This window comes from Gigantopelta aegis, chromosome 3 (assembly GCF_016097555.1).
Source record: "Gigantopelta aegis isolate Gae_Host chromosome 3, Gae_host_genome, whole genome shotgun sequence".
Lineage (NCBI taxonomy): Eukaryota > Metazoa > Mollusca > Gastropoda > Neomphalida > Peltospiridae > Gigantopelta > Gigantopelta aegis.
Window position 1 is genome coordinate 91,703,648 of NC_054701.1, and position 24,692 is coordinate 91,728,339.

General features: G+C 37.7%; 1 protein-coding gene across 1 annotated transcript in view; it reads left to right on the forward strand.

Moving 5' to 3' along the window:
• The first annotated feature begins 8,996 nt into the window (after positions 1–8,996).
• Positions 8,997–24,692, forward strand: part of LOC121369341 (phosphatidylinositol transfer protein alpha isoform-like) — a 29,101-nt gene continuing 13,405 nt past the window's right edge. Inside the window, exons 1-7 of the mRNA XM_041494337.1 lie at positions 8,997–9,087; positions 11,613–11,643; positions 14,618–14,805; positions 18,325–18,424; positions 19,535–19,612; positions 21,486–21,566; positions 22,333–22,413. Coding sequence (XP_041350271.1) covers positions 9,071–9,087; positions 11,613–11,643; positions 14,618–14,805; positions 18,325–18,424; positions 19,535–19,612; positions 21,486–21,566; positions 22,333–22,413 — 576 coding nt within the window. The 5' untranslated portion in view covers positions 8,997–9,070. The remainder of the gene's footprint in view (positions 9,088–11,612; positions 11,644–14,617; positions 14,806–18,324; positions 18,425–19,534; positions 19,613–21,485; positions 21,567–22,332; positions 22,414–24,692) is intronic.

The following is a 24,692-nucleotide window of genomic DNA, read 5'->3' on the forward strand; positions in this document are numbered from 1 at the left end:
ATAAACTTGTAAACTATTAGTGTTGAAATACCTCGGGAGCATAGTGGCTAAAGACAGCTGTGACTGATGGATCATTCGTTTCGTATTGATGACCAATGAGAGTGAAATACTGGATCAACAGCTGTGGGAATAGCTGTGATTGTTTATTGGAGCCAAGTACAGGATCATCTTCACAACAGCTGTTTTGAGATAAGCCCAGACTGACTTTAGAACCAGTTAAACCTATCAATATATAAATACACTGACAACAACTTGTAAAATGAATAGACGAAAAAAAAAAAAAGTTGTAATGAGAGTTTGTAGTGTTGGAAGTGAAAAATGTATCTTACTGTTTGTTATGCCTCATTGTGGGGCTTTGAAGGATGACTCCGTAAAAATAGAGTATTGGGTCAGGACGTAGCCTTGTGGTAAAGCGCTTTCTTGATGCATGGTCAGTTTGGGATCGATCCCTGTTGGTGGACCTATTTGGCTATTCCTCGTTCCAGCTAGTGCACCACGATGTATGTGCTATCCTAGCTGGGGTGGTGCATTTAAAAGATCCCTTGCTACTAATGGAAAATGTACTGGGTTTTATCTCTTAAGACTGTCAAAATTACTAAATGTTTGATATCTAGTAGCTCTAGTTCCATTAAACAAAACCAACTTTTTGGGGTTGATCTTACAAATGTTAAGAAAAAAAACCCAACTAGAGCACATTGATTTATCGAGATCTGTATGTCAAAAACATTTTAATTTTGATGTATAGTCTTAGAAAAGAAACACTTCATTTTTCTATCGGTAGCATGGGATCTATTGTATGCACTATCCCACAGACAGGACAGGATAGGAATGGAATGGAAAAGGGACTTAGCGTGCACATTCAGAGCAAGCTGTTGTAGCGCACGCCTATCTTGGGCACAAGAGCGGCCTCGGCCGGCTCCTCCGTCCAAGACCGGAAAGAGTGGGGAGATGAAGGAGGGGCCGCCTGCACTGGCAGGTGCAAGGGATCACCAGCAGTCCAATTAAGGTTGGTAACAGGCGGAGAATGGTAGGTGCTATGGAATCTTGGGCCGTTCAACTATTACGTAAAGCTCGAGGGGTTGGTTAGGTGTAGGCGTCAATGTTATGTAGCGTTACAGGGGGTGGGTAGGTCGGTGTATTTAACAGCGTTATGTAACGCACTTTGTTATTACTAAAATCTTTTTTTCATAATGTTCTGTCACGGCGACAACGGAGGTAGTTATAGCTGGATGTATACACACAATAAGGTTAATAAATCGACTTGAAATGCGTATCTGTCAAATGCTAGTTCCTGACACTTAATCCCATTTTAGCTACTTAAAACTATTATAAATCAAATGAAATTAAATTAAAAGTGATATAATGTGTACAATATCAGTTCACCGTGTTGTCTATCAGTGTATTTTTATTTTCGTACATGTTTTATATTATAAATGGTGCATGATAGAAAGCGTAATGTCAAAAGGTACCACTGATAAACATCTAATCTACTTACTAAAAACAATGGTCGACTAACCGCCACCATTTACCTCACCCCGTAATATGTTCTTTTCTCCCCCACCCCCAGGATGAAATGCACTTCATTACTTCTTCGAGTTATTTTTTCACAATATTTCAAAATATGTTGTTTAAGTTTTTGTTTACAATGAATTTGTCTACATGATCGCTGTCGACTGTCTTGTGGAAAGTCCAGTATTGAATGGTCCATACGGCCGCAGTCAGTGTACTTTAATGTTTAAAATGTTGGGGGGGGGGGGTGAGGGGTGGCTCTCTAAAGGTAAGAAAGTGCATTATCATCCTTGGGACAAAAGCTTTTGGGATAGGGTATAAGATGGTAGGTCAGTCGACCATTGTTTGTAGTACGTAAAGTAAAATAGTGTTGAGTAATACCTCAATGATAAAGCATTTTTGAACATTAAGCTTTTTACCATGCACTATTTCACAAGTAAGTTATGTGTCAGAGAATTATAGTACACGTTTATAGTCCACCACAACACCGGTTTTAAATTGTATTAACTAATTCAGCAGTCGACCGACCATCAGATACAAGGCTGGAAGGTACTGAGTTCGCATCCTCTGGTACCGGCTCCCACCCAGAGCGAGTTTTAATTGCTCAATGAATAGGTGTAAGACCACTACACCGATTTCTCTCTCACTAACAACTAACCCACTGTCCTGGACAGACAAAATACCTGGTGTCTGTGCGTGCGTGCGTGCGTGCGTGCGTGCGTTCGTGCGTGTGTGTGTGTGTGCGTGTGTGTGTGTGTGCCCAGGACAGCATGCTTGAACATTAATTGAATATAAGCACGAAAATAAGTTTAAATAAATGAATGGATGAATGATTAAGGAGTCGACAATTTGCTTGTTAAACTAGATATTTCATTATTTACTGAACGATGCATAAAAATAGAAGAACAACGCAACTTAGGATGTGTTCTTCGACACTTTCTACGTAGCCCAATGGTAAAGCATTCGCTTGATGTGCGGTCGGTCTAGGATCGATCCCCGTCGGTGGACACATTGGGCTATTTCTCGTTCCAGCCAGTGCTCCACAATTGGTGTAACAAAGACCGTGGTATGTACTATCCTGTCTGTAGGATGGTTCATATAAAAGATCCCTTGCTGCTAATCGAAAAGAGTAGCCCATGAAGTGACAACAGCGGGTTTCCTCCCTCAATATCTGTGTGATCCGTAACCATATGTCCGACGTCGTATAACCGTAAATAAAATGTGTTGAGTGCTTTGTTAAATAAAACATTTCCTTCGACACTTTCTTGATCCTGAACTTCAGTGGATATAGTTTCGGAGGCTAATGCCCGGCGCAGACGAGCGTTTTTAACGCATGCGTCTGCGTTAAAAAAAAACGCAGACTCAACGCAAACGGATGCGTCTCGTGTGCGCCTATTGTGATGCGTTCCTGCGATCCACTGACGATTTCTTTTATTAATTAATTTATTTATACTTTACTCTAGGAAAAATAACAAAGATTAAATGTAATTTATTAATACATTTTAAAACATAATAAACTTTATTTAAAACATTATGTACAATATACTATTACGATATAAATCTTTCTTATTTCACAATTGTTTGTTTTAATTATTATTATTATTAGGCATAGAATGAATGAATGAATGAATGAATGAATGTTTAACGACACCCCAGAACGAAAAATACATCGGCTATTGGGTGTCAAACTAAGGTAATGGAAACAAACAAGGTGATGATCAACATTAACAGAAAAATTCAAGATATAAATACAAACAGTGTAAAGAACTGTGCAAAAATACAAATACAAATATCACAGATAAGATACTGACTTTTATTCTAAACTTCAATTTGTGCTGTATTGGCCATTCTCAAAGAGAATGTTACACCCCTGCACCACGGTGAGGTTACAGCACACGCAGGGGAATTAGGCATAGAATGCAATAATTTATATTTTTTAATTTAATCTATTTAGAAATGTCATTAATTACACATGCCTAGTCTTTGTTTCAAAGATGAGCAGTTGGAAATTATTTGTGTTGAAACATTTACATGTTAGTCATTTTTAATGATCGGGTCTGTTTTCACAGTTCTATTCATCACTGAAACCAATAATTGTTAATATCGTTATATACAGATATATAGACCGATGATTGGTCAATATAAAAATGTGAACGCAACGCAGACGCAAGTAGGCGCACACGTGTGTTTTTAGACGGATGCGGCAGGAGACGGGTGCGTTTGTGCGTCTAAAATCAATCATGTTTGATATTTGAAAAATCGACGCAGTGCTAAAAAACGCAACGCAGATGGGGTCGCACACGATGCGTTTTTAGTTAGTACGGATGCGTTTTTAGTTAGTACGGATGCGTTTTTAGTTCGTACGGATGCGTTTTTTAACGCAAGACGCATGCGTTAAAAAAAACGCTCGTCTGCGCCGGGCATTATACCTGCGAAATGTGAATGACGAAGCAGTTGTAGTAACGAAGGTCATATCTCTGTACAATGCAGACAGTCGTGAATGCCTACGACCACGAATCGGTCAAACAGCTGCATCTGCATTACTCTACCATGTAGGCAATATGTAATTCTAGACAACAGTATATGCGACATACCACAGTTAAAAAAACTATCACTGCACTTGACAGATCTTACTTGTTACGTTAGACATTAAAAAGGCCATTCAAAATCAACAGGCTTACCTGCTAAAGAACACGTACTATTATAGTAATTTTACCTGTGTTGCATTTGTTATAAAGAAAGAAGAAAGAAAGAAAGAAAGAAAGAAAGAAAGAAAGAAAAAACAACTAGTGAAGTTTAAAAGTCAAAGCTCTAGTATTCATTAAGTTGACTGAACATTTACATTTCTTATTATTAAATGTTGCAAAATCATTTTTCGTCCCATCCCATCCCTGTCTCTCTGCATCTTTCATTTTAGTTTTTGGATATTTTAAATACGTTTTTCCATTTAGCCTATAGGATAACACATACCACAAACTTTGATATACAGCAATAAGGCACTTGCTGTCCAAAGGGGTTCGATACTTAGATCTCTCACTATATTATTATTATTATTATTATTATTATTATAGACAAAACTTATTTTTACTTCGAATTTATTTGAACTTTTCACTTTCCATTTGAACATAAACTTACGTACGTTATTTAATATTACCTCAGCAAGGTTTAATGGTATATTGATCGAAAACTTTAGTGAAAATCTATAGTTTACGTGATCACATATGGCACACGTTTGTAACAATTAATTACCTTCAGAATGTATATGTATGTGTCTATGTAGGGGGAGGGGTGTGAAAGGAAAGTGTGTGTGTCTGTGTGTGTCAGTGTGTGTGTGTGTGTCTCTCTCTCTCTCTCTCTCTCTCTCTCTCTCTCTCTCTCTCTCTCTCTCTCTCTCTCTCTCTCTCTCTCTCTCTCTCTCTCTCTCTCTCTCTCTCTCTCTCTCTGTGTGTGTGTGTGTGTGTGTAGTAAATGTCTATAAAATGATACGAGTTTTGAGTTGGGTGGGGAAGGGTGAACAGAGTGGTAAACAGTTGGGTTTTTACTAATCGAACTAGTTTCAGCATTAAATGTATAATTGGTGACATTATCCGATTAAAATAGTTATAGATGGTTTGTTTAACGACACCACTAAAGCAAATTGATTAATTAATACATTTTAGTAATTCTGACATGTAGTCATCCGAGGAAACCCGCTACATTTTCCCTGATGAAGCAAGGTATCTTTTATATATGCACTTTCCCACAGACAGGAAAGCACATGCTATGGCCTTTGTCCAGTTGTGGTGCACTGGTTGTAACGAGAAAAACACAATCAGTTGAATGGATTTGTTAAATAGAATTATTTGTATATTATGGAATACCGACACCGACATGCTAATTTGTTCCTATTTGTTCGTTGCTATTTGCGTGTCGCTGTTTGCTCGTAACTGATTGCTGTTAGTCTGGATATTAAGAGAGGAAACCCGCTGACACCATATAAGCTACTATTATCGAACAACAAATATATTTTAGAAGTATTTTCTCACATAAGACGACGTTTGATATGCCAGTTGCACGACACTGTATCGATGAAAACGAAATACATATTTGTGTATTGCCGCCTCAGCACATTTTAAATCAAACGGCTATTTGGTGTCTAAGATATGGTTATTATAAAACTCAGCGTTGAGAAGAAACGCGTTACTGGCTCACAAGCTACTCCGCTGCTGGCTCACAAGCTACTCCGCTACTGGCTCACAAGCTACTCCGCTACTGGCTCACAAGCTACTCCGCTGCTTGCTCACAAGATACTCGTTTCGAAAAGCTGCAAGGAATATTTTAATGCATTTGTCCTAGACAGGCAAATATACCATGACCTTGGTTTACTAGTCATAGGACACTGGTTGCCATGGGAGTTCACTGAGGACGATCGATTCATTCACATATTTACCTTTGTTTTGACACCCAATAGCCGATGTATTTTGTTTTTGTGATGAGGTGCCGTCAAACACCCATTCATTCATGCCTTTACGAGTAACCAACCATCCATCAGATTTGCGCTCAACAACTAAACAATATGCATGGAAGGGCAACAGCCCGACGGGTCCACCGAATGCGATCGATCTTACTATATTACGACTCATCTAAACCTAAGGATTACCACTGATCGTTATCCCGCCTTATCTGTACATACAAGACCAGAGTCCAGGATATATACTGATGGAAACAAATAAGGGAACATATAAACAGTAACAGCAAATGTTGACTGAAACTAAAAAACCAAACACCTCCCCCCCCCCTAAAAAACCCCGCACAACCCCCCCCCCCAAAAAAAAAAGAGACAAAAACAAAAAAACAAACAAAAAACAAACAACAACAACAACAAAAAAAACCACTCACAGTATCAAGAAGTTGGCCGTGTTATGGTCGGGAGGTAGCTCAGCACTAATGGTAAAGCGCTCGCAAGATACGCAGTCGGTCTGGGATCGACCCCCGTCGGTGGGCCCATTGGGCTATTTCTCATTCCAGCCAGTATATCACGACTGATATATCAACGGCCATGATATGTCTGTGGGATTGTGCATATAAAATATCCCTTGTTACTAATGGGAAAATGTAGCGGGTTTTCTCTTTTAAACGAAATGTCAAAATTACCAACTGTTTGACATCCAATAACCGATGTTTAATTAATAAATCAATGTGCTCTAGTGGTGTTGTTGAACAAAACAAACTATAACTTTAACCGTGTTACTGGCAGTTAACCCAGGATTACTGACATTGAGTCCCACGTTACATCCCTGTATTTCATACATAAAACTACTAAACACAAGATTACTGACATTGAGTCCCACGTTACGTCCCTGTATTTCATACAGAGACCTACTAAACCCAGGATTACTGACAGTGAGTCCCACGTTACGTCCCTGTATTTCATAGAGAGAACTACTAAACCCAGGATTACTGACAGTGAGTCCCACGTTACGTCCCTGTATTTCATAGAGAGAACTACTAAACCCAGGATTACTGACATTGAGTCCCACGTTACATCCCTGTATGAAATACAGAGAACTACTGAACCCAGGATTACTGACATTGAGTCCCACGTTACATCCCTGTATGAAATACAAAGAACTACTGAACCCAGGATTACTGACATTGAGTCCCACGTTACATCCCTGTATGAAATACAGAGAACTACTGAACCCAGGATTACTGACATTGAGTCCCACGTTACATCCCTGTATGAAATACAGAGAACTACTGAACCCAGGATTACTACTATAGCAGTTAATTAAATTTAGTCTCAAAGTTAATGTTTGTTTTGTTTAAAGACACCACTTTCACGTTGATTTATTAATAATTGGCTATTGGGTGTCAAACATTTGGTAATTTTGACTTATAATCTTAGAGAACAAACCTGATACATTTCTAGTAGAAATTAACAGACCTTTTATATTCACCATGCCAGAGCCAGAATAGCACAGATGTATTCTTTCTTTCCATCAGTATATATTTAGTTTGAGTTTGAATACATTCATACTTTTGGATATGTACGTCAAATGTGAACGATAAAAATCGATTCCAAATCGTATGTCTGCACGGTGCAGTCAAACCTGAACACCAAAATGGCCTCGGTGATGTAGGCCTAGTGGGGGTGCAAACCTGAGCGAGTTTAAATAACGGCTTCGGTGTTAAGGCTGGTAGGCAGCCCAGTTAGCTTAGGATAAGGTAGCGTGCTTGAACCCCCACTACATCGACTAACCATTCAGTCTTGTCTAGGATAGGCAACCCAGTTAGCCGAGGATAAGATAGCGTGCTTGGACCCCCAGTACATCGACTAACCATTCACTCTTGTCCAGGATAGGCAACCCAGTTAGCCGAGGATAAGATAGCGTGCTTGGACCCCCACTACATCGACTAACCATTTACTCTTGTCCAGGATAGGCAACCCAGTTAGCCGAGGATAAGATAGCGTGCTTGGACCTCCAGTACATCGACTAACCATTCACTCTTGTCTAGGATAGGCAACCCAGTTAGCCGAGGATAAGATAGCGTGCTTGAACCCCCAATACATCGACTAACCATTTACTCTTGTCCAGAATAGGCAACCCAGTTAGCCGAGGATAAGATAGCGTGCTTGAACCCTAATTGGGTGTAGGCAAGAAAATCTGATTGAAATTAACGATAAAGTAACTAACACTTTCGACACTGTATCTCTACACAAGGCAGAGTCGAAAGAATATTTTGACAAAGTTATGACTTCTCCCATGAATCACTGGCAGATACCTTGTTTAGAAGTGGTCTGCCGCTCACCAATACGAATACGAATATGTTCATTTGTATTTTAGATCATTTCGCAGCGTTTGCATACATTCACGAATACAAAACATCCGTCTTAGTCAAACTAAGAGGACTGCCAAAACTGGTTTGACAAATCCAAAACCTACACAGACAAAGCCCATTAGAAATCTAAACAGTCATGGTGACATGTGCGCATGAGTCACTGTCAAAACTAACTTAATACCGGGTGTTCGTGAAAAATGAGCATATCCTGCCCGACGGTGACCCCCCACCATGAGCACAGCTTTTAGTTGTTAAGTACTTGTTCGTATCCAGACGATACATTGATATTAGTTTGTACAAGATATCCAATAATAAAAACTGAACATAGCATCAGACATTATTAAGTTAGTCAGTGATGCGTCATCATTGTACTATTTAGTAGTAGGGAAAAGTATTTAATGTCTACCAGAAAGCTTTGAAGAATACATAATAATAATGAACGTGACGCTACTTAAAAAAATAAAATAAAAAGAGAATGAATGAATGAATGAATGAAAAAAAAAAAGAGAGAGAAAAAAAAGGAAGAAAATGATATGGTTATTTATTTAACTCGATCCATTATCGTTACAAGATACAATATCAATTTTCTAAACCTATAAAAGTAACTAGTCTATGCAGTTTAGTCCGCTTTCAGAATACTTCGATACATACGAGTGGACCCAGTCTAACCGCCGGCGTATGTGACGTCAGGTTCATTCGCCCCCCATGTCAAGAAGATACCAGCGGTAGGCAAGGAAACATGTTGTTAAAAGAATTGTAAGTGATTTTTCAGGTTTATAGAATAACTTGTATTTTCGGGGTATATTAAAATTATGGCTTTCAGCATGTAGTGTTTTTGAAATCTTTGTTACAACGCCCAGTGTATGTATCGATTCTGGTCCAAAAATAGATTTCTCATAATATCACATCATGACCGAAATTCGCCTATCACCTATGATCGGATTGTTGACCGCTTTTCTACTAGTGTCATGTAAAGTTTGACTATATTATATATATTTAATACACTATAACAAATAATATCTATGATGCGGTTAAAATATAGACCTCACCATTATTTAAAAATTAACTATGCTACTGTAACTGTCCACCCCATTTCAAGTGTTTTGACCCAACCGAACTCTTCTTTATACTTAACAAAGCAAATTATTTGGGAGTGGCTATTCACCAAGCTATATAAAACATATAATAAGTTGTAGTTATTAGTTTTGTTTCACTTTACTCATTTGTTAGTAGATCTGTTAGTTTATTACTAGAAAATTAGCCATCAAATTAAAATAAACACACGAATACAACAATTGAACCTCAATTTATTTTTAATTATAAAAATTGCCACTTACTAATGAAGAGTAGTCTACTCAACAGTTATGTCACAATGAAAACAAGCCACTAAGTCGAAAAGTGATTCCACCACATTTTGACAAACATATATACCGGTATAGTGTTTTCCCTAGCTTTTTTTTAGCATGGTGCGGCACCATGCCTCAATAGTCTATGCCATCTTGCCTTAATTAGCACCATGCTGCCTAGCCCGAGTACTCTGACTGTAAGAGAGCTAGACGGACATTTGGACAGTTATACGCTCTCATTACAGTCAGAGACCAACCTATGTATTTTTTGGGCAATTTCTGACAACCAAAATGTTGGCAAAGATTCCCGCTCTAATACCACACCAATCCTATGTTTGACGTCAAATACCTTTACATCGATCATTTTCGAGTTAACTGATAAAAAAAAAATCGTCGATCTCGCCACGGGCGAGATAGCCGTAAATTCCATATACTGCTGGGCGAAATCGCCGTACTCTATATACATATAAGCAGACGGGAATGTCACTGTTTATTACAATAAATTGGTTATTATAATAATATTTAATTAATGTTTTGGGTTTGATACTGTTCTTTATTCCCAAGCTTTTGTTTTTTCTGTCATTGCTTTTGTTCAGTTTACTCCATATCAGCAAGGTTGGGCGAGATCGTCGACGTTTTGTGTACCATTTCATTGTACACTTACTTATTGTTTGAGAACATATTAATGTAACAAATTAATAAAATTTAAACTGAAACTCTATCTGTCTGTTTTCTGTCTTCCATACTGTTTACAACAAAGTTGGCCCGACTGACAATACTTTAAGCTTATTATTATTCAGTGCATGTTTTGGGTTTGATATTGGTTTCTCAAAAAGTTGGGTGTAGTAAACAGATTTTTTTATTATATATATATATATAAACATCCACACAATGAGTTTATAAGGTAATTAATGTTAGTAATATAAACATTTTAAATCATAAAATTCCTCTTTAGTTAGATATATATAGTACAGCGATTTCGCCCAGCAGTATATGGAATTGATGGCGATTTCGCCCGTGGCGAGATCGCCCTACTTCACTAATACACATACTACGGAAAGAAATCCTACAGCACCCACATTCAGCTACGCTTCGTGTCACTCCGTCGCCATAATTACAAAGCTTGGCGATCTATTTCGAGACGTAGATCACGTGATTGCCCACTGGGCGATTCCGCCTTGTGCAGCATTTACAGGGGCCGTCAAGCTGTTAAATATCACATACATGTATGTAAACTACACAGCATAGCAGGTTTACTCTTAGGCTTAAGACTGTTTCACACGTGTCAGGATTCTAAAATGTTTCTACATCCATTGGCTGATGATTAATTAGTCATTGTATTCAAGCTGGTATTAAAAAAGATTTAGTTAACTTTATTTTAATAAAAGTTGAAACAAATTAAATAGAATTCATTACTGATATTTTTTGATTTACAAAATATTAACCTGAGACTGTTCAACTGTATTTGGATTTATACAAAGCTTTAGTTGATAGTTCACTTGGTAGTAAGGAATACTTGTGACATAACAGTGTAAATACATGTATTCTAATGCTAAATATTAATAACTATGATTTTGTTCAGTCGGTTGAGTGCTCGCTTGAGGTGCTTGCATCACAGGATCGAACCACCTTGGTAGATCCATTCAGCTGATTGGTTTTTTTCTTGTTCCAACCAGTGCACCACAACTAATCAAAGGCCGTGGTATGTGCTTTCCTGTCAGTGAAAAAGTGCATATAAAATATTGCTTGCTTCATTAGGAATAATATAGCGTGTTTCCTCGAATGACTATGAATCAGAATTACCAAATGCTTGACATCCAATATCCGATGATTAATTAATCAATGTGCTCCAGTGGTGTCGTTAAACAAAAACAAACTTTTATGTTAATATTTTTAAGTGTTTGCATTAGTTTTTTTTCTTTTTCTTTTTTTTAGTCGAATTGTTCTGCCTATGACAGTAGAGGAGGTAAGTTTTTTTGTTTTTTTCTCATTCTATTTACTTAAAACAAGAAACATAAAAATGTAGTACAGGTGGGGAAAAACCCTTTCTGTGGATAGGCTTATTTTGACCCTCAATATCTAGTATAAAAAGGTTTATACAATGTACTTTTATGCATTAATTTATTTTGGTGAACTGATCAAAGTTTTAATATTATATTTTTAATTTAATAAAGATTTCATGATATCTGAAAAAAAAGAATAAAGATTTTTTAAAGTATTTTTTTGAATGTTGGATGACATTGTTCTGTTCTTTTTATTTCTATAATCTTCAAATGAATTGATCTCAATGACATCGCCAGGTGATAAAAGTAGTTACGTTTTTATAAAGGCGATGTAAATATTATTTAGTAGCCAAGATAGATAACTGTTAAATGATAAACACTACCAATTCTGTTGTTTTTATAAGTGATGATATCCCTAACAGTAACACAAGGAACGTTTTCTAATGTTTTATTAGGAATTATATATAATTATCCCTAATCCTACCTTAACTGTAAAAAATATTAAAACAAATTGTTAGCTGGGGAAAATAAGGAACTCTTGCCACTGAGGCTGTAACCAGTCGGCCAAGACTTGTTTCCTTTGATGTCATGTGTGCAGACTGAGATAGTTTTGTTCAGTGTACAATGAATGAAAAAAAGAGTACATATTGAAATAGTGGAGCAGGTAAAAATGAAGCTGTGTGCGCTAAAATATAGTAAGGTATGGGAAAATAAATAGGGGCACAAAATGAGAAAGGGGGGCACAGTGCCCAAGGCTCTAAAATAGACCAGCGAGAATACTGGAATTATAACATTCAGACTTGAAAGTTTTCAAAACAAATGTATGTCAAAACCCCCTAAAACATGCAGTTCATGGCATACTATTTAACAATAACATATAGTTATTCTTTAAAGTATCACAAACAGTTCACAAACAATATTCAATGTTTGCTCATCATATGTATTATTATATTGTAGATCCATTATGTATTGCAACATGAATGTTTTGCGATATGCCAGCAGTAGCCCAAACTGCGTGTAGAAAGTATTGCGACCTTAGCTGCTATTCAAAGATAATAAAAGTAAAAACTCTCTTCAAAGCAAACGCTTACATGCCGTGTATGGCATGTAATGTTTTAATTAATGGATTTAAAAAAACCTTTGTTTGTTTTAATTAATGGATTTAAAAAAAAAAATTGTTTTATTTGTAAGTAAAGTCGCTGTATTATCATTAGTTGTTCGCAATACTTTTTTTTTTTTTAATCCCAGTGCCCCCTTTTCTTTCTCTCCTTTGAATTCCATCTCATTTCTTCCCGATCTGGCAACTCCTATCTTTCAACTTCCTTCGCTGTCCACCTCCACATCCCAGTCCTTGTCTCTCCAACCGCGACATGTGCTTGTCTCTTGTGGCTATCTCTGCCACACACCTGTTCCCCATCAGCTTTTAGCTGTGGGCTTAGTCTGACCACTTGGGGAGTGTTCAGTAGTTACTTCTGGCATTGTTAAGAGGCACTTGTAACCACCTACTATGCACCCCTACTACCGGCGGTCGTTAGTTATTGCTGTGGGTCATACCAGCTTTATTAGCAGCAGAGGACGAGGATGCCAGGTGGGTGTAGGGAAATACACAGAGCCTGCACCCATGGAGGAAGTTGAGACAGGTAGGCGATGGTGTTGACAGCTCAGAAGACAGAGTCGGAGGAAATTGACAGAAAGGGTTGAAATCGTGGGAGAAATTGAAAAGTTTTTTATATTAAGATAATGAGAATGATAGGCAGAGGGTGGTAGATGAGAAAGATGAATGAATGTGTGAGCCAGCTTTGACGGGACTTGAATCGCTGTCGTCAGCTTGATTGTCCAGCAGTGTTTGCAATACTTTGTTGTACACAAAACTTTCATGTTCTACAGTATAAGGAAATAAAATTACTATAACTACAGGAAAGTGCTAGTCACCTATGAAAAACTATGAATTTTCTTCCATATCCATATTTTGTATCTACCAAAACATCGAGTCCTGCCCTTTCCTTCTTTTTAAGATCCTTTAAAGTTTTTATTGCGTTTGTCATTTTAAAAATCTCAAACCAGGGTTTATGATAAAGGACAGACTTTGCTTTTTTATTCAGTCTTTGGGTGCTAAATACTGTGTCCAACTTTATTCAGTCTTTGGGGTGCTAAATACTGTGTCCAACTTTATTCAGTCTTTGGGGTGCTAAATACTGTGTCCAACTTTATTCAGTCTTTGGGGTGCTAAATACTGTGTCCAACTTTATTCAGTCTTTGGGTGCTAAATACTGTGTCCAACTTTATTCAGTCTTTGGGGTGCTAAATACTGTGTCCAACTTTATTCAGTCTTTGGGTGCTAAATACTGTGTCCAACTTTATTCAGTCTTTGGGGTGCTAAATACTGTGTCCAACTTTATTCAGTCTTTGGGGTGCTAAATACTGTCCAACTTTATTCAGTCTTTGGGGTGCTAAATACTGTGTCCAACTTTATTCAGTCTTTGGGTGCTAAATACTGTGTCCAACTTTATTCAGTCTTTGGGTGCTAAATACTGTCCAACTTTATTCAGTCTTCGGGGGTGCTAAATACTGTGTGCAACTTTATTCAGTCTTTGGGGTGCTAAATACTGTGTGCAACTTTATTCAGTCTTTGGGTGCTAAATACTGTGTGCAACTTTATTCAGTCTTTGGGTGCTAAATACTGTGTCCAACTTTATTCAGTCTTTGGGTGCTAAATACTGTGTCCAGCTTTAAAAACAATGCTTCTAATATAATATTAGTACTTTGGTATGATTCATAAATGTGATAAACATCTATTTTTTTTTCATTACATACACTAAGTTAGTTTGGTTGTTACACTTCAGTCTTGACTTTAATACAGAATTTGTTATTAACCATTTGCAAATTCCATGACTTGTTTGATTTTACTGTAGCAATCAGTAATCTTTCCTATTTTAGTATCAAGTTGCTCAACTCTACTCTGTGGCAGAAGCCAGCAAGAATGAGACAGGTGGTGGAGAAGGCATTGAAGTGCTGAAAAACGAGCCGTTTGATGCAGATAATGCACCACCGGACAGTCCGATGAAGTCTGCATATGGAACCTATACAACTGGGCAGTTCACACACAAAATATACCATTTACAGAGGTAGGTACATGTATGCTTTAGTATCCAGATATAGAGCGAGGCTCGATATCGGTATTATGTCAATAACAATTTACCATACCGAGCAAATATAAAAAAGTCTGATATATAGTTTAAAAATGTTTCCTACCATTTAGTAAAGCACTAAAAATATATCTGATGAATACAAAATGGCTGAAAAGAAGATCAAATGGACATCGGTCTTCCTCAGAATCAACAGAAAAAACATTTACATGCACTGTGTCACTGTGTGTTGACAAAGTATGAAATTAGTAGGTGAGCCTTAACTTGGGCATGCTTTTAAAGTCAAGTATACAGAAAATACTGCTTGATATCAGTTTTGTGTCAATACCAAATACTGTATCGATTGCAAGGTAAATGACCCCTAAAATACTGATACCGTTACCAAACTTGAAATTTCAATACCACCCAGCTCTATCCAGTTTAAAGTGCTGTTCCAGATGTATGATGTATGGAGCTATATCAATCAACATATTATTTAATATGATTAGAAAATTTAAAAAAATTATACACCGGTATATTTTCCATTAAAAAATATTCCCCTGAAAAACAGAACCAGCTGAATTCGTTTCGGGAATTTCCGTCAGATTTGATCCGTGACGTCACGAAGGGAACTCCATTTGATAGTCGGCGCCATTGTTTATTATGGTTAAACGGCGTGTTGTTGGCGGCTGTAGCAATACAAAAGCCGATAAATTTAGTCTTCACGCATTTCCTAGTAATGTTGCTGTGAGAAAGCTGTGTGTGAATTTGATTAAAACAATGTGGAAAGACTGGACAGGAAGAAAATGCCGGAGACCGTTGCGACAGCAGACACTTTAGTTTTGATTAGTCCGAACTGATTTGTCGGCTTAAGCGAGATATGGGAATACCATGTGTTATGGCTTTTAAAAAAGGTGCCGTACCAACAATTTTTCTGCGACACAAAACAAATGACAACAAGCCGACGCCATTCACACCGAAACGACCTTGAGGTGCATATCGTCAACGTCCCAAACTACGTTATGCTTCCAACTCCGGTCAGGTTTTTTTCTCATGCACGGTTCGTGCAATCAGCCAGATCCGATTTGTTGTCGTTTGCATCTCGTTCATTTGTGAGGTTTTTCTTTACAGTTCGAGAACATTTTCATTAACAATAAAGTTCAGATAAGTAAGTATCTATAGCCTAGTCCGTCCCATCCTACCAAAATGTTTTTTGTAAATAAACTTTTAAAAAATGCTATTTTTGTATGCAACTTAGAAAACAATCTGCTCAGAAATAAATAACTTGTAAATTTCATAGTATGAAAAAAGGCGTTCCCTGTGAGACAGACTGTAAATACATTAAATTAATTTTACTATACCTTCCCACAGAGAATACCTTTTTTTCATACTGTGGAATGTACTATAAGTTATTTATTTCTGAGCAGACTGTTTTCACAACTGCACACAAAAGTTTTTTTTTTTTTTTTTTTTTTTTTTATTTATTTTTCCAAAACACATTTACTTTCTTTTTTTTAATTCTTTTTTTTATGTCAAACCAAACTGAAATTATTCACACAAAAACCCATCTTTATAGAGGGATGGGAGGGACTAAAAGTCGTTTTTGTTTATTTCTTAAAATTACCGATATCAGGTCCACTCGTAGAATTCAAGTGTTATTTATCGTCTTTTCTACATCACAAGTATTTGAACATACAGTATAGCAAAATAATTCGCACGAAAAGCTAAAGAACAAAACAAGAATAAAAGTTGTAAATTAGTGGTAAGCTGTCTCCACGACCATTTTCGTCATCATCTGTCAGGCCGGCGGTTCTTTGGAAGATGTTCCAGGTTCAAACTGATACAGCATTATTTGTTGTGTTTCTAAAATATTAGTCCAGTCGTCATTACTACACTATTCATCATTGAAAGAAGAATTGCATGATAATTGAGCTTAGCAGTCGCTGTCGGTCCCACTTCCGTTTGCTCTAGAAGTCATCTCGTGGTAGGTTTCTGTGAAGCGAGTTCCCTTCATGACGTCACGGCTATTTACAGGCAAATGTTTTTACTGATAATTTTACTCGGTCGTTTCTGGCAGTGTTCTACGGGAGTGATGTTTTAATACTTTTATGGGGCATTTTTGTAATTATTGATTTACATATCGATGTAAAATATTATTGCAATGAATTAAGAAGGCATTTAATTGTGGAATTTGAAATTTTAGTGTTTGGTCTGGAAAAGCACTTTAAGGTATACATACAAATGGAGATGCCAGTAACTGCTAATCAATGCTTATTATCACAGGTGTGCAAGTGAACATATTCATTTTCAGTTATTTTGCTGCTTACATCCAATTAACAAACTCATCTACCTGGGCAAGAACAGTGGGTCAGTGGTTAGTTGTTAATAGTTAGTGAGAGTGAAGTTTGTTTTGTGGCCTTACGTCTACCTATTGAGTTGTTAAAACTTTCTCTATGTAGTTGCCAGTACTGGGATGCGAACCCAGTACCTAACAGCCTTACATCTGATGGTTTACCACTGTACCACTGTAGCCAGTAATATACCAGTCCTTGATGTTTGAAAATATCAGGTGAGTGGTACATCAATCTCCTCATGACCTCAAGGTGAATGACTTGCTTTCGATATGAAAAATGATGAGTAAAGCTTGCACATATTGACAAAAAAATGTTTAATTGAAAATCACACATTGAAGAAAGAAAGATGTTTCATTTAATGACGCACTCAACACATTTTATTTACGGTTATATGGCATCAGACACAGATTTTGAGAGAAAACCCACTGTCGCCACTTCATGGGCTACTCTTTCTGATTAGTAGCAATGGATCTTTTGTTTGCGCTTCCCACAGGCAGGATAGCACAAACCATGGCCTTTGTTGAACCAGTTATGGATCACTGGTCGGTGCAGATGGTTTACACCTACCCATTGAGCCTTATGGAGCAATCACTCAGGGTTTGGAGTCGGTATCTGGATTAAAAATCCCATGCCTCGACTGGGATCCGAACCCAGTACCTACCAGCCTGTTGACCGATGGCCTAACCACGATGCCACCGAGGGCGGTCACACACATTGAACAGTGACTGAATTAGTACAATGATATTGAAACATTGAGGCAGGCTGGGTTAAAGCAGTTTTTAGAAAGCCAGTGGGAGATGCCCAGTTACTATATTTTTAGGCTGTTGAACATCAAACATTTGGTAATTCTGATAAGTAGTCATCAGAGGCAACCCTCTACATATTTCCATTAGCAGCAAGGGATCTTTTATATGCAGTTACCCACAGACAAAAAAAGCACATTCCACGGCCTTTGACCAGCGTTTATTGCACTGGTTGGAACAAGAAAAACTCCAAATCAATTGAATTGATCCACCGAGGTGATTCGATCCTCAGGCAAACTTTAGGCGAGCACTTAACTGACTGAGCTAAATCCCACCCCCATTTGAATAGAACATTTTATGTGATAATTTTTCTAAAGTTTCAGTACCTTTTGATTTTGCATATTTATGTTTCTACATTTCAGTAAAGTTCCTGGGTGGATTCGGTTTTTAGCACCAAAAGGTTCTTTAGAAATTCATGAAAAAGCATGGAATGCTTACCCTTACTGCAGGACAGTAATAAACGTAAGTAGGTTATTAGTTTTTAATTAACTCACCAGAGGCCTCAAAGAAATAATTGTGTTGCCAGGCACTCTACATAGAAAAGTAAAGACAACTGTAATTTTTAATTTCATTAAAAAAAAAATTCCCGATTTGTAAGTTAAAGTGTAGGATAGAAAAGTAAAGACAACTGTAATTTTTTATTTCATAAATTAATTTTTTTCCGATTTGTAAGTTAACATGTAGGAAAAAAGAGTATATACACAACATTTTATATGGACTTTTAGGGTGGTAGTAGTATATAATATTTAAAAGTGCCAACTACCCTCCCTAATAACAATGTTTTTTTAAAAAGCCTGAATGATTTGATGCCATTTTTTAGGTCTTACAATTAAAACCTGCTAAAGAAACCATTTATGTTAAGAAGCTGTTAGTCTTAAGATAGTGTTAACTGATACCATGAGATATTTAGAGAATAACTAACTATGTGGAGTTATGAATTATCTGTCCCGAGGGACAGATAACTTGAAATCCCTCGTAGCAAGTTGGGAACAAGAGACAGCATTGCATCATAGCTGTGATGTACGTATTGCTGATGATGTAAGTTGGCTGTTGACATGACTGTCACCATGATGGTTGTTTGCTGTTGCTTAACTGTTGTGACATCAAAGCCTAAAGCGAAGCATTGATTATGACGTCAAAACATATTTAGGTGAAGAATTTGTTTTTCTTTCCACACTTTCTATATGGGTAATAATACTAAATGTGTGTGCTTTGAAAAGGTCATCATCAAACCAGTATGAGATTACATGAGATGGTTGGCAGTATTGTGTAAAAACTATTAAACTATAGTATCTTAAATATTAATTTCTTTTCAACAGCACTTGTCCTCAAACAAGTGCACTCTCCCCCCTACGGCTAGTTGTCTGGAAGTTAAGTCACATGACCGAAACTAGAGGGAGCATACAGTAGAAGAATTTTAGGTCATCCCATTGGCTGTTGGGATATTTGGACCAGACTATTAGCTGTTGGGTGGGGGGAGTGCACTTGGACAGGTGATGTATCTCTAAATGAGAAAACATCTCAAGTTTTCTCAATTCTATTTCATGTTTGATTCTGATTTTTAATTGACAGAATCCTGATTATATGAAAGAAAATTTTTACATTATCATTGAATCCATGCATTATGAAGATCGTGGTGAGACAGAGAATGTAAGTAATAGTTAAAACTTGTTTATTATAGAATATACAATGAATGGATGAAAATGGACCAGATTAATCTCAGTTTTAAGTACCCGTTTACTATGGCTCATTTTTTACACTCATCTTTGACGGGTTGTATTATTGTATGGCCTTGTTTGTTCGTTTCTGGAGCAAATTGGTTCCTTTAGGAGCATCAAACCTTGCATGCAAGTACAACTTGGGATAATGTTGTGTCACATACCATAACTAGGTCACTGCAACATACTTTTCACACATTATTGCAAATAGTCCGTGCCATATCTTCAATATCAATTCATATAACATATATAAATCATACTTTGCGTGCAAGTACAATTTGGGCTGGTGGTATGTTACATGTTATAACTAGGTCATGACCTACTTTAGACGAGGTGCGGGATGTAACCTAATGGTAAAGCACTCTTCTGATGTGCAGTCGATCTAGGATCAATCCGTTAGTGGCCCATTGGCTATTTCTCATTCCAGCCAGTGCATCACCACTGGTATATCAAAGGCTGGGATATGTGCTCTTGTCTGTGGGACGGTGCGTACAAAAGATCCTCTTGCTACTACAGTGTTCGGGATTAAACATTTTGGGCAGTATCCCAGTTGGATACTAACATTTCAAAATCTGGTATCCCACCTGAAAATTTTGTATCCCACTTGAATGAAATTCATAAATAACCTTTTAACAAACTTGGATGACACTCTTCTCGTTCCCAGTCTATTGTTATGCTGCAATTGAAATCATGGAATTTGTGAAATTTGCAATCAAATGGAATCGCCAAAAAGAATTACTGCATCTATTTTTAAGTAATACTGACATAAATTTATATTTAGCAGTAATCTATAAGTGTTTCTGATTTTATTAATGATAAACCTACCTATATCAATTTTCTGCAGGTGTAGAATCAAAATCTCAAATAAAATTTTAAGGGAGGAAACATCCAACAAAAACAATATTGACTTTGTGGATCCCAGTCTATTGCTATGCTGCTATTGCTCCAGTGTAGCATTAAACTCGGTTCAAGTTGGGGGAGATATTGTTAATAAAAACGCAGGACTTAAAAAACAACCTTATATGGTATCCCGGTGGGATACTGGGTTATTGAAGTCTGGTATCCACAGTTAAATTTTGGTATTCCCGGGATATCGGGATACTGTTACTCTCTAACACTGTACTAATGGAAAAATGTAGCAGATTACCTTTCTTAGACTATATGGCAAAATTAACAAATGTTTGACATTCAGTAGTTGATGATAAATCAGTCAATGTGCTCTAGTGGTGTCATTAAACAAAACAAACTTTAATTTTGTTTTGTACCTTTGTGTCTCGTACATATATTTAAGTTGTCATGGCAACATATTACTTGTAAGTAAAGCAAATCAACATCCATTAAGAGAGTTCTATGTTAGTACTTGTCCACTTGTCCCGGACCTGATTTGTGGTATAAGACAATAGCAACTTTTTCTAACAACTTTTCTGATGGGTGAAGGGAACTGGTAATCACAATGTATTGACAAAAGGGTATGCTATTCATGAATTTAGCACTGCGAGATGTTGACAGTTTTGTTTTAGTCAACTGGATGGTTTTTAATTACTGATAAGAGACCAGTTAGATATTGCGTGACTCAATATATTTGGGTGAGGCATATACATTTCAGATAGGACAAATGAAAATGGTGTTCTAAGCACTTAACCAATATTTCAAGTTATTGCCAGTGGTTAACCTTGTCATTAGGCAGTGTAAATAAAAGACCATAACTGCTAGCTACCAATATCGAGATTGTTCGGTGATGCCTCGTGTAGTCATATTTGACTTGTTTAGGCTTTTATTATTAGTATTAGTATTTTTTTAATCAGATACATGATCTGGATAATGAAGATTTGAAGAAAAGGCAGGTTGTAAATATCGATATAGCACATGATCCTGTAAGAAGAGGGGTAAGTAACTCTACCTGTTACCTGCTTTAGGTTGCACATCACCATTAATTTTTGCATATATTTCAGAGCAATTTCTATTGCAGAATGAATTTTGTAACAAAAAAGAGAACCATGTGACTTTTGTTTTGATGTTTTACCGTGGCTTGGTAACTGGTATGCAAAATATATATTAATATTGATTGACATTAAAAAAATTGGTATTTTCCATCTGTAAACAGAGCACCGCCTCATTGTGCTTGTTAAATAATTATCAGCATGCCACACATATGATTGTTATTAGACCCATACCGGTCCAGCAGGAGGGGACTATAGATTTCATGTCTATCTGTCCATCGATCTGTCCCACATATAGTTTTCCAGATGTTTTTTTCACAATGCCTCAAAATATTAAGCTGAAATTTTGTGTATCCATGTACAATGATGTAGCTTTATCATGTTCTGTTACAGATCAAATTTGATTTTCATGGTAATTTACCCATTTTTCATAGTTATGGCCCTTGAACTTAGGAGATATTAAAATTTGTTTGGACTGGTAGGGGACACTTATTGCTTTAGCGGTACTGTAAGAGTGCTTGTTAATGAACTGGGTTATTTAAATACTACGAACGTCAACTTATTTATAATTAGAAAAGTGGACCCTGAGATCTTTAAACTGTCTACATTTCTGGAAGCCTGCACTACATTTGTTTTTCTATCTTGTGTAAGTGCAATGTTTTACCCATGACATTGTTTAAAAGTGTTTTTGTTTTTTTATATTTGTTTGCAGGACTACAAGGAGGAGTGGGATCCGACTAAGTTTAAATCGACGAAGACAGATAGGGGAGCATTAACAGGGCCAGACTGGAAGGTAGAGCTTTCATGTTTTAGGGATGAGGGAGGGTGTATTTTAACAGGGCCAGAGTGGAAGGTAGAGGTTTTACTGGCGTTTTTTAGAGGTGAAGGAAGGGTGTATTTTAAACAGGGCCAGACTAGAAGGTAGAGTTTGTACTGGGTTTTTTAGTGGTGAAGGAAGGGTGTACTTTAAACATGGCCACACTGGAAGGTAGAGGTTATACTGGGTTTTTTTTAGGGGTGAAGGAAGGGTGTATTTTAAACTGGGCCAGACTGGAAGGTAGAGGTTGTACTGGTTTTTTTAGTGGTGAAGGAAGGGTGTATTTTAAACAGGGCCAGACTGGAAGGTAGAGGTTGTACTGGGGTTTTTTTAGGGGTGAAGGAAGGGTGTATTTTAAACAGGGCCAGAATGGAAGGTAGAGGTTGTACTGGGTTTTTTAGGGGTGAAGGAAGGGTGTATTTTAACAGGGCCAGACTAGAAGGTAGAGGTTGTACTAGGGTTTTTTAGGGGTGAAGGAAGGGTGTATTTTAACAGGTCCAGACTGGAAGGTAGAGGTTGTACTGGGTTTTTTAGAGGTGAAGGAAGGGTGTATTTTAAACAGGGCCAGACTGGAAGGTAGAGGTTGTACTGGGGTTTTTAGTGGTGAAGGAAGGGTGTATTTTAAACAGGGCCAGACTGAAAGGTAGAGGTTGTACTGGGGTTTTTAGGGGTGAAGGAAGGGTGTATTTTAACAGGGCCAGACTGGAAGGTAGAGGTTATACTGGGGTTTTTTTAGGGGTGAAGGAAGGGTGTATTTTAAACAGGGCCAGAATGGAAGGTAGAGGTTGTACTGGGTTTTTTAGGGGTGAAGGAAGGGTGTATTTTAACAGGGCCAGACTGGAAGGTAGAGGTTGTACTGGGTTTTTTAGTGGTGAAGGAAGGGTGTATTTTAACAGGGCCACACTGGAAGGTAGAGGTTGTACTGGGTTTTTTAGAGGTGAAGGAAGGGTGTATTTTAAACAGGGCCAGACTGGAAGGTAGAGGTTGTACTGGGTTTTTTAGGGGTGAAGGAAGGGTGTATTTTAACAGGGCCAGACTAGAAGGTAGAGGTTGTACTAGGGTTTTTTAGGGGTGAAGGAAGGGTGTACTTTAAACATGGCCACACTGGAAGGTAGAGGTTATACTGGGGTTTTTTTAGGGGTGAAGGAAGGGTGTATTTTAAACTGGGCCAGACTGGAAGGTAGAGGTTGTACTGGGTTTTTTAGGGGTGAAGGAAGGGTGTATTTTAACAGGGCCAGACTAGAAGGTAGAGGTTGTACTAGGGTTTTTTAGGGGTGAAGGAAGGGTGTATTTTAACAGGGCCAGACTGGAAGGTAGAGGTTGTACTGGGTTTTTTAGAGGTGAAGGAAGGGTGTATTTTAAACAGGGCCAGACTGGAAGGTAGAGGTTGTACTGGGGTTTTTAGTGGTGAAGGAAGGGTGTATTTTAAACAGGGCCAGACTGAAAGGTAGAGGTTGTACTGGGGTTTTTAGGGGTGAAGGAAGGGTGTATTTTAACAGGGCCAGACTAGAAGGTAGAGGTTGTACTGGGTTTTTTTTAGGGGTGAAGGAAGGGTGTATTTTAACAGGGCCAGACTGGAAGGTAGAGGTTGTACTGGGTTTTTTAGTGGTGAAGGAAGGGTGTATTTTAAACAGGGCCAGACTGGAAGGTAGAGGTTGTACTGGGGTTTTTAGTGGTGAAGGAAGGGTGTATTTTAAACAGGGCTAGACTGAAAGGTAGAGGTTGTACTGGGGTTTTTAGGGGTGAAGGAAGGGTGTATTTTAAAAGGGCCAGACTGGAAGGAAGAGGATAGTACTGCGGTTTTTTAAGGGTGTATTTTAACAGGGCCAGACTGGAAGGTAGAGGTTTTACTGGGGGTTTTTAGAGGTGAAGGAAGGGTGTATTTTAACAGGGCCAGACTTTAAGGTAGAGGTTTTACTGGGGGGTTTTAGGGGTGAAGGAAGGGTGTATTTTAAGAGGGCCAGACTGGAAGGTAGAGGTTTTACTGGGTTTTTTTTAGGGGTGTATTTTAACAGGGCCAGACTGAAAGGTGGAGGTTTTAGTGGGGGTTTTTGGGGGTGAAGGAAGGGTGTATTTTAAACAGTGCCAGACTGGAAGGTAGAGGTTGTACTGGGGGTTTTAGGGGTGAAGGAAGGGTGTATTTTAAACAGGGCTAGACTGGAAGGTAGAGGTTGTACTGGGTTTTTTAGTGGTGAAGGAAGAGTGTATTTTAAACAGGGCCAGACTGGAAGGTAGAGGTTGTACTGGTTTTTTTT